Source organism: Oryx dammah, unplaced genomic scaffold, assembly GCF_014754425.2.
Source record: "Oryx dammah isolate SB20612 unplaced genomic scaffold, SCBI_Odam_1.1 HiC_scaffold_15, whole genome shotgun sequence".
Lineage (NCBI taxonomy): Eukaryota > Metazoa > Chordata > Mammalia > Artiodactyla > Bovidae > Oryx > Oryx dammah.
This window is the reverse complement of record NW_024070199.1, coordinates 43,838,557-43,849,330: the sequence shown is the minus strand read 5'-3', so window position 1 is coordinate 43,849,330 and position 10,774 is coordinate 43,838,557. Positions and strand designations below refer to the sequence as shown.

The 10,774-nt window shown below is 55.4% G+C and overlaps 1 protein-coding gene across 1 annotated transcript; it reads right to left on the bottom strand.

The window, feature by feature from the left end:
- Positions 1 to 7,785: 7,785 nt before the first annotated feature.
- GSTP1 (glutathione S-transferase pi 1) lies at positions 7,786 to 10,774 on the bottom strand. The gene is made up of 7 exons (XM_040256465.1): positions 10,407 to 10,774; positions 10,239 to 10,274; positions 9,701 to 9,807; positions 9,520 to 9,607; positions 8,400 to 8,503; positions 8,197 to 8,304; positions 7,786 to 8,033 (listed from the first exon to the last, which is right to left on the bottom strand). Coding segments are annotated over exons 1-7 (633 nt in total). The 5' UTR covers positions 10,408 to 10,774; the 3' UTR covers positions 7,786 to 7,844.

Below are 10,774 nucleotides of genomic sequence, written 5' to 3'. Positions count from 1 at the left end.
AATGGCAACCTAGTCCAGTGTTCTTGCCTGGAGCATCCCAGGGATGGGGGAGCCTGGTGGGCTGCCGTCTCTGGGGTCGCACAGAGTCGGACACGACTGAAGCGACTTTGCAGTAAAGGGGAAAGGGGTGGGAGAAGTAAATTAGGAGTTTGGAACTAGTAGATACAAATTACTATGTATAAAGTAGACTCCACCTGGCTCAGGGCAACTCTGAGCTTGCTCTGTAGAGCCCATGCCCTGAGCAAGAGAAGCCATCTCAGTGAGAAGTGTGCACCACAAGTGGAGGGCAGCCCACATGTAGCAATGAAGACCCCTCCAAATTTTTTTTTAAATAAAGAAAACCTTTAGCTCAATGCCTGGCCCGTAATAAATGTTTAATAAATGGCTGAACACAATTTTTGTAAGAAGCCAGTTCTGCAGATATTTTCATCACCCTTACCTTCAGGGCTATCTCAACATCTTGGGAAGGTGGCATCTCTTCTTTCACCATACGTTTTGCACAAATATGCAATTGAGCAAGAGGGGAAAGAAAACAACTGATAATATGTTGACCTCTAGCAAAACCTGAAGTTCGACAGTTTCAGCCAAGTCATCATTTGAGCACCTGCGTCTAGAATAAAATAAAGTAATATTACTACTTTGAGATTTCCTCTCCAAGTAAAGTTTTTTAAATCAAGTTTTCTATTATTCAATTTTTAAAATCAACATGTTATTCAAGAATAAAAGCCATCATGTTCATGTATGGCAGACTCCAATACCATAATGTAAAGCAATTATCCTTCAATTAAAAATAAATAAAAATTTTTTAAAAAGAATAAAAACCAAATGGATTGTTCTAATCACAACAGATAGAAAATTGATCTTTTCAAAGACAGCCCTCAATAGGTGAGTCTTCTGTTTTTTTTAATTTTAAATTTAATTGTATTAATTTATTTTTAAATGCTTATTTTTTATCTATTTGACTGCTCCAGGTCTCAGCTACAAAGTGTGGGATCTAGTTCCCTAACCAGGGATCAAACCTGGGCCCCTGCATTGGGAGTGTGGAGTCTTAGCCATTTGACCACGAGGGAAGTATCCTATTCTTCTGTTTAAATAGTGTATTAGTCAGTGTTCTATCCAGAAACAGAAGCAGTAGGGGAGACACAGATAAAATTTTTAATGATTGCTTTGCTTATTTTTGGCTGCACTGGGTCTTTGCTGCATGGGATTTCTCTAGTTGTGGTGAGCAGGGGCTACTGTTCATTGCAGGGTACGGGCTTCTTGTTGCAGTGGCTTCTCTTGCTGTGGAGCACAGGCTCAAGGTGGGTGGCTCAGTAGTTGCAGTACATGGGCTCAGTTGCCCCACATCATGTGGGATCTTCCCTGACCAGGAATTGAACATGTGTCCCCTGCATTGACAGGCAGATTCTTAACCAATGGAGCACCTGGAAAGTCCAGAGCTGTTTTAGATGTATTGCCTTGTTTGGGTATGGCGATCAAGATCACAGAGCAAATGAGGGGAAGGGATGGGACCTGAAGTCAAGCTCATTAGCTGCTCTTCAATGTGAATGAACTGCATGGAAAAACTAATTGTTGGAATACGCACTGGGGTGTTGGGCTGTGCTGGGTTTGCAATCAGGAATTGAGATCATTAAAGGAAAGATTCCTGTTTGAAGAATGCACCTTTATCCCGAGCACTAACCAGCACTTGTGCCCAGTGGTGTCAGAGAAGACACCAAACCTCAACCAAAGGAACTACAAAAGTTCCTCTCTGGAAAGTGGCTCATGAAACCTCAGGGCACCTGCCTTGCTTCGTGAACCTGGAAAGTTGCTCCATGTCCATCCCATGCTGGGACCAGATGCTGCTGGCCTGGTTCCGACCCTGTATTAGTTATCTTCTGCTGTCTAACAAATGACCCCAAAGTTTATTCACTTAAAATAATAAACATTTATTATCTCCTTCTCTGGCTCAGAAATTTGGGAGTGGCTTGACTTAGTGGTTGTTGCCCAGAGTCACTGTTTTAAATATAGGCTTTATTATTATTTAGGTCTGGCAAGGCCAGCAGATCAAGAGGCATCTGCCATCGAAGAAATAGTTTCTCCCAGATTCCAAGAGAATGGGGCATGCCATTCTGGGGTAGGGGTGGGAGGCGTCCACCCGAGGATGCACCAGGGGTGGTCAGGAGGCAGAGGGAGATGGGAAACTTTGGGCAGAGCCTCTACTGTGGTTTCTGTGCAAAGAAACACACAAGGCAGGGTAAGCAGGCCAAGGGTTGGTGAGTGTGTATCATTACAGTGGGCTCTGGAGCATAGGGGCCATCTCTGGTTGTCTGGTACCTGGCCCTGGGGTGACTATGGCAGGTGTAAGGCCAGGGTATAAGAGCCCATTGAGGGAGGTGGGAACATGGGCTCTGAATTGGTTGGTTTGCATCTGAAAGGCACACTGTCAGGCCAATTGTTAACCATCACCTTTGTTGTTGTTCACCAAGTGGTGGACTGCAGTACACCAGGCTCCTCTGTCCTCCACTATCATCCAGAGTTCAGTCAAATTCACGTCCACTGAGTCAGTGATACTATCTAACCATCTCACCCTCTGCTGTCCTCTTCTTTTGCCTTCAATCTTTCCCAGCATCGGGGTCTTTTCCAATGAGAATTCGTTAACCCTTCAGGGTCAGTCAGGCCCTAGAAGTCAGAGCATCGGAATACAGAAAATCAGGCTTCCCTGGTGGTCCAGTGGCTAACACGCCACACTCCCAATGCAAGGGGCCACGGTTTGATCCCTGGTCAGGGAACTGGATCCTAAATGCTGCATCTAAGAACCAGCAAAGCAAAAAAAAAAAAAAACCAGAAACTAAAACACGTGGTTACCACAGTCTCTCAGGAGGCTTCAGTCAGCATTGCAGCTGCAGCCATCCGAAGCCTCGACTGGGGCTGGAGGAGGCCCTCCAGACGGCCTGCTCAGGTGGGTGGTGACTTCGTGCTGCCTTGGCAGGAAGCCTCCGCTCCTTATCACCTGAACCTCTCCCCAGGGCTGCTTGAGTGTCTTCTTGGTTGGCTGGCAACCGAGAGAGGGAGCAGGAGCAAGCCAGAAAGCTTCCACGACCTAGTCCCGGATGCTCTGCACCAGCTGGAAACAAGTCACCAAGTCCAGCCACACCCAAGGGGAAGGAGGTGGTTCCAAATTCTGATGGGGAAAATGGATCTGTGGACAAATTTGAAAATTGTCCCAGTCTCTTTCAGCTGAAATCACAGAAGCTCAGCTCCAAAAAGGAAGCATGTATGAGGTCACATGAACAAATCAGAGGAAGGACATGGCCTCTGGGGGACTGGAATCATGGCTGAAAACTCTCTCTCTCTCTCTCTCTCTCTCACACACACACACACACACACGGGCTCAACTCTCTCAGCTATAACCAACCCCACAGTCTGCTCTGAAGTCACACCCTCACTGACTCTTTTTGTGCAGGGGCTGTGCTGGATCTTCACTGTGGTGGGCGGGCTCAGAAGGTGTGGTGCACAGGCTTAGTTGCCCAGCGGCATGCGGGATCTTAGTTCCCTGACCAGGGATTGAACCCGTGTTGCCTGCATCGGAAGGCAGATTCCTAACCCCTGGACCACCAGGGAAGTACCCTCACAGACTTTTGTGAAGAAAAGAAAGCTCTGGTTGCAGAGGAAGCTCCTGGTGCCTGGCCAGCACTGCCCGGCCTGGGTCAGGGGAGGACTCTGATGCGCCCAGCTCCCTGCCAGGGCTCAGTCCTTGGACCACACTGTTCCCGGGGCTAGGGCTTGGGTTTGGGTCACACATGTCTGGAGGGCAGAGCCTGGTACCAGCAGGAGACGGTGAGGGCTGGCAGAGTCAGAGGAAGAGAAGCCCACAGACATTACCAGGTTAGAGCTGAGCGACCAAGCCAGCTGTGTGTCTCAGTCTCCCGGAGCCTGATTTATGAGCCCAATTCCCAGTTGCCTTATTTTTGGCATAAGAGGAAAAAGCCACTGCTTCAAACTCTCAAAATGGTAACTTTCCACTCTCGTTGTTGTTTACTCACTAGGTCATGTCGGACTCCTTGCGACCCCACGGACTGCAGCCCATCAGGCTCCTCTGTCCATGGGATTTTCCAGGCAAGAATACTGGAGCGGGTTCCTATTTCCTCCTCCAGGGGATTTTCCTGACCCAGGGATGGAACCCATGTCTCCTGCCTTGGCAGGTGGGCTCTTGACCACTGAGCCACCAACTTTCGCCGGATGTGGCCTGATCAGCAGGTCTAGCTGGAGACTTAAACCTGCTGAGCCCAAATCTTTGAGAAACCACCGTTTTCTCAAGGTTGACGCACTTTTGAGCCAGAACCCAGCTGGGGATCAGCCAAAGGGTGAACTAAAAGCCTTCGTTTATTTTCTCCCCTAGATGCTTCTCTTAAGATCAAGGCTCAGGCAAATAAGTTGGAGGGATGGATAGTAAACAGAGCTCGCAGGATCCTGGGCTCCTGACTTTGTGGAAAATCCCATCTGGAGATGTATAGGCTCCCCACCCCCTCCCCAGTGGAAAGTCTTCCAAGAGGAAGATTTGGAGTTCAAGTTTTGCTGCCAAAAGCACTTCCTGGACAAACAGTTCTTGGGGGTAAACGTCGGGTAAACGTCTCCATAGGGTCATGAGAGGATCCTCCCAGTTGTTCGTGCTCACCCTGGTTGCATTTCCACATGTTGCAGAGCTGGTTTCCAGCCTCTTGGCCTTGAAGGCAAACTGCAAAGCAGGCCAGCGGTTGAACATGACCTGTACTCTGGCTTCTAAAATTCCTGTGGCTCCCTCTTGATTGCAATCAGGATATTTAACATTTCACTAATGTTAACATTGCAAATAACCACTCCGTTGATGGCTAGATTCGTGCAGAGCACATTTGAGAGCATTTTCTGGGGCTCTTTGGGAAAGAATGTAGGCTAGGCCATCAGTCTGCCTGGGTGCAAATTCCAGCTCTGACCTCAGTTTTCTCATCTGTAAAATGGAAGTTTTAAGACCCACCAAGTGTCTGGCACACAGAAGGTGCTTGGTAAACACTGGGGCCTTTTGTGATGTCAGAAAAGGAAACAGGCCCAGAGAGGGTATATACCTGGGGAAAGGCAGCCAGGGGTTCTAACCTCCAGGGCTGGGAAGAGTCTTCAGGTGGCTCACCAAGTGGGCTCAGGGGGAGTGGGCTGGAGGCGGGGAATGGAGCCCAAGCCAAAGGCATCCGAGACCTTGACAGAGCCGGGAGAAGGTGGTGCAGGCCAGAGGTGAGCCTGGGAAGGACCCAGCTGACGTTCCCACAGCTTCTGGAGTGGCGGCAGGCAGGGCCCATAGGCTGAGACCTGGACTCAAGGCCCCATAGTAGGCTGGGCTTCTACCTCTGAGGTCAGCGGTGACTCCCTGAACCCCTCAACCCCAACCTCCCTGGGCTAATACCCCAGGGAGGGAGATTATCAAGTCTCAGAGCTGCCACCAAAGGGCAAACCCTCACAGAAACTGGGATCAACCCCTTTATTCCACCTCTTCTGACCCAGCTGCAGCTGGTTGAGGACTGGGAGTGCCCACAAGGACCGGTGTTTTGAGTCCGTAATTGCTTGTCCCTCCTCCCCAGCTGGAGAGCAAATCCAATCATCAGACTTTAAATGTTCCAGTGCCCCCCCCATTTTTTTTATTTCTCTGCAACTCTTTATTTATTTATTTTTAGTTGCACTGGGTCTTTGTTGCTGCACCTGGGCTTTCTCCAGTTGTCGAGGGGGGGTCTACTCTTCACTGTGGTGCACAGGCTTCTCACTGCGGTGGCTTCTCTCATTGCAGAGCATGGGCTCTGGGTGTGTGGGCATCAGTAGTTATGGCAGAGAGTCATAGCTACTCCTCAGAATGTGGAGTCTTCCTGGACCAGGGATCAATCCCATGTCCCCTTCATTCGTAGATGGATTCTTGTCCACTGTGCCACCAGGGAAGTTCCTGATCCAGCCTTTAAACTGGAACCAGTTTCACTTCCACCCCGACCCCGAAAGGCTGGAAGCCCAACCTGTTAGGGTTCCCGTCTCCATATAATTGAGTGGGGGAAGGGGTCAACAGAGTCACCAGCTCGCAGGGTACCTGGTAACTGCAGTCACCCTGGACCAGGATATAAAAAATAGTGGTTCACGCTGAGAGAGCTGTTACAAGCACAGATGCTGGGACCAGAGAGCCCAGGTTCGAATCCTGATTTGTGGCCTGTCTTAAAGGAGGTTGCGGGCTTCCCTGGTGGCTGAGATGGTAAAGAACCTGCCTGCAATGCAAGAGACCTGAGTTCGCTCCCTGGTTTCAAAAGATCCTCTGGAAAAGGAAATGTGACCCACTCCAGTATTCTTGCCTGGAGAATCCCATGGGTAGAGGAGCCTGGTGGGCTAGTCCATGGGGTCGCAAAGAGTTGGACACGACTTAGTGACTAAACCACCACCACCACAGGTATTGATGTTTTCGAGTTGTGGTGCTGGAGAAGACTCTTCAGAGTCCCTCAGACAGCAAGGAGATCAAACCAGTCCATCCTAAAGGAAATCAAGCCTGAATATTCACTGGAAGGATTGATGCTGAAGCTGAAACTCCAATACTCTGGCCACCTAATGAAAAGAACCGACTCACTGGAAAAGATCCTGATGCTGGGAAAGATTGAGGGTGGAAGGAGGAGGGGACGACAGAGGATGAGATGGTTGGATGCCATGGACATGAGTTTGAGCAAACTGGGAAATGGTGATGGTCAGGGAAGCCTGGCGTGCTGCAGTCCATGGGGTCACAAAGAGTCGGACACAAATGAGCAACAACAAAGGTGAGTCAACAGCACCTCCCTTGGGGCCAGGGGAGACGGAAATGAACTTGATCCGGTCTCTGACCTCACAGAGGGAGGGCTGGAAGGGCGACAGCTGGGCAGGCCAGACCCCACAGAGCGGAGAGGCAGAAGTGCCCAGGGAACCTGGGAGAGGGCTGAGAGGCGTGACTGTGGGGAAAGTGGGGGAGGGGAGGTGGAGGCGGGGAAGTGGGTCATCAGTGGGACGAAGGCAGGGAGGGGCAGGAGAGGTGGGCTGTCTGGAGAGCAGAGAGCAGCTCTAAGGGTGAACCAGGTGGCTGGAGGTGGGGAATGTTCTGGAAACCAGAGAATTCAGATGTAGGAAGGCCAGGCAGGCTCATCATTCTGAGGACTCTGCCTGGAGAGCAGCGAGGAGCCATGAGAGCTCTGCGTTGGGAATGCAGGCCTTCTGGAATTATCTGCCTCCACACCGTCCCAGGAGCAGCAGGAGGCCCGGGACAGGCTGAGCGGTCACAGCCTTGCAAGAAGGAGAGTTGGGCTGGGCCTGAGCAGGTGGCGGGGCGCTCCCACGGTGGGAGGGGGCGCTGACAGAGGCCCCAGGAGCTGGAGGACCTTGACTAACCCCCTCCCAGGTCCCCAAGCAGCACAGCGTGCCCAGAACTCCCAGGACTGTCTTCAGCCATAGACCTGCGCCCTGCTGGCCACCTGACACACTGCCCAGGGGTGACCATGGGTGACACACGAGAACGAGCAACATGGACACATCTCAGCTGGAAATGGTTCCCAGGATGCCGCAGCCCTGGGGAGGTCAACCCCCTCCTGCAGGTGGCCCTCCAGGGTGGATCTTGGAGGTGTGGAATCTTCCTCTCTGGACTTGGAACTCCTCTTTGTGTCTTGGCACCTCTGAGGGCCTGAAGCTTTTTCAAGGCCCAGCCCAGCCCTCATCCTCTTTGAGACAGTCTGAGAAGGGCTGGGGATCCCCAGTGGCCACCTGGTCCCTCAGTGACCACAGCACAGCTTTCCTCTCACCGTGTTTATTCGTCTCAAGGGCAGCCCCTCTCCCGGGGGAGGCTGGGCTCATATTTTGCGGCTTCCAAAGATGGGACGGTTCACATGCTCCGGGGAGGCCAGGAAGGCCTTGAGCTTGGGCCGGGCGCTGAGGCGGGCCACGTAGGCCGAGAGCAGGGGGAAGGGGTCCAGGCAGCCGGGGACCAGCACCTGATGATTGAGCAGCAGGTCCAGCAGGTTGTAGTCGGCGAAGGAGATCTGCAGGGCAGGGGGTGGGAGGGCCTGAGTGGGGTCAGGAGAGAGGGGGCGCGGCTGGGGGGCCAGAACACTGGCTGCTCCAGGGAGCCAGTCACGGTCTTGCTCTGGGCCTCGGTTTGCCCATCTGAGAAATGGACCTCCGACGGCTGGACCCAGCGCTCACCTGGTCGCCCACGATGAAGGCCTGGCCTTCCTGATTCTGGGACAGCAGGGTCTCGAAAGGCTTCAGGTGCGCCGGCAGCTCCTGAACATATTGGGCTTTGTCCTCCTCCTGTGAAAGGAAGTGATGCCCGAGGCGGTCTGCGGTGGGCCTGGCCCCGGGCGGCCTCCCCGCCCCAGCCCTGAGCGCCAGCCCCGGGGGCTCACGCGCTTGTGGTGGATGAGGTGGCCGCAGCGCCTGCGGAGGTCTTCCAGGCCGTCGTTCACCATGTCCACCAGCGACGCCTCCCGCTCGTCTGTGCCGTACAGCCCTGCGTCAGGGGCCGGGCAGAGGGTCACGTTCTGTCCAGGCTGGGGTCTGGCCCGCTCAGTGCTCCCCTCTCCCCCAAAACCTGAAGGCCTCAGGTCTGGGCACCCAGGTCTCCTGCGCTGGGGGGTCTGCTCTGCCCAATTCTGCCATTCCCGTCTCCACGAACCCAAGGAACATACCCAGCAGGAGCCCAGGCGCTCGTCTTTGAGACCAGACCCTGGTCCCTGGGACTTGGGAACTCCCAGCCCAAGCCACCCCCAGTTCCTCCTCCAAGCTGTCCCCCTGCAAGGGCCGGCCAGGCTCTGATCGCGCCTCCCCAGGCCTGAGGGGTGCCTGCTTGTGGGGCCTGGCCAGAACTTGGCTCTGCAGACTGGCATGTCCCTCTGAGTGCAGGACTGCATGGGGCGGGACAGTGAGAGGCAGGCTCCCCTAGAGGCCTCCGTCCTCTCACTCTGGCTCTCGAAGAAGTCAGGGTGGGCCTGGGACTGCCTGCTCCCACTCCCCTTCCCTGACTTCCCTGATGTGGGATCCCCTTCCCACATCCTCCTGCACCCACCCCCCCACCCCCCAAGCTGGCTGAAAAAGAGGCAGTCACCTCCCCAAGCCACATTCCTGCCACCCGTGAAACAAGGCCACGGGCCTGCTCACTGTGTGCACCAGGCTTTGCAGACTCAGGTGAGGCTAGGGCAGGAGGAGACTGGCCTTGAAGCTCCTGGTCACACCCACAGGGACTCTAGACTAGAGCAGCACGTACCATGCGGTGGCCAGTGACCACCTCTGAGCTGTCATCCAGGAAGCGATGAACCCAGGAGGGCTGCCAGCCCAAGCCATGTGGTCCCTGCCCCGGGGGGACTGGAGGCCCCAGCTCTGAAACCTAGAGCCCTCCTAACCCAGGCCCTGCCCCTTGCTCTAGGGCCATCTGGCCCGGGCCCAGCCATAGGACCAGATCCCAGGACGTCTTGGGGGGACCCTTCAGGAGCTTTCCTGGACTGGGCTGCCTTCAGCCTCGGGACTCACCAAAGGAGCGGCCCAGGTGTCGCAGGATGGCATTGGACTGGTACAGGGTGAGGTCTCCGTCCTGGAACTTGGGGAGCTGCCCGTACAGCTGGGAGGGGTGGGGCACGGTTCGGTGAGGGACACTGAGCTCAGCTGCCCCCTACTCAAGAGTTGCCCCACCTGTCTGGGCGCCGTCACTCACGCAGGAGGCCTTAAGTGGGCCTTGCAGCCAGCTCTCCTTGGTGACCACCTCCTCCTTCCAGCTCTGGTCCTGGTCGGCCAGCAGCATGCGCAGGGCCTCGCAGCGCCCTGGGGGAGGGGAGGATGGGGCAGTGGGGGTGGGCAGAGACCCCAGCCTCGCAGCAGCCCCCTGGGGAAGTCAGGAGTGGGTGGGAGCTGGATGTGGAGACAGGACACAGCCTAGATTCTGAGCCCGCTGAGAAGATATGCAGCGGATAAAGAGTGGAGCCGCCGGCCCCCACAGCGTCTGGGCCAGGGGGACAGGGTTGGAGGCCCAGCCCACTTCGTCCCAGGGAGGGACCCGAGAGGGAGGAATAGAGCGCACCGCCCGCGGGCCCCCCGCCCCCACAAACGACGCCGCGGCGGGACCCCAGTCCGCGACCCCGCCCGGCCGCCAGGGGTCCCGCCTCCGCCCCGGGGTCCCGCCTCCGCCTCGGGCGCTGTCCAGACTGCGCGTCCTGCCGGGGGCCCTTCGCCCTCCTAAAGGAGCAGCGGCGCACCTCGGGTCGGGAAGTAGACGATGGTGTAGGGCGGCACTAGGGTAGGCAGACAGACCGGACGATGCGGGAGGAAGGACACCCAGGGGCTGGCAGCCCGGGGGTCAGGCCGCCCGGGGAGGTGGGTGGCCCGGCCGGCCCCTTCCCCCACCCGGTCCAGACCCTACTCACTGGAGGCGGCGGAGTTCAAGTGTGGCAGGAAGTGGGGAGGACCCGGAGGCCGTATATTTAAGGTCCTGCTCCACCCCGGCGCCCCACCCCGGGAATCCGCCGAGTCACCGAGCGGATCTGGTTGGGGCGAGGTGTGGGTGTGGTGAAGCCGGGCCGGAGGGGCCCACCGGCTCTCCGCAGCTGTGCACCTTGCCTGCTGCGCAGTGGTTTTACAAGAGGCTCCCACACTCAGCACCCGGCCACCACTACCTGCCTCCTCACCGCACCTGAACACAGCATCCTCAGGGCCCCCAGAGGGCCAGGACTGAGCGCCCCAGCACCGGCACACAGTAGGTGCTCCATAAATGCTTTTTGCTTGAATGAATGCT

What these genes read in the sequence shown, in the direction of transcription:
- GSTP1 (XM_040256465.1), bottom strand. An exon ending in ACCTCATCCACCACAAGCGC is followed by an intron (nt 8,305 to 8,399) that starts GTGAGCCCCCGG and finishes TTCCTTTCACAG; the next exon opens with GAGGAGGACAAAGCCCAATA. An exon ending in CCTTCATCGTGGGCGACCAG is followed by an intron (nt 8,034 to 8,196) that starts GTGAGCGCTGGG and finishes CCTGCCCTGCAG; the next exon opens with ATCTCCTTCGCCGACTACAA.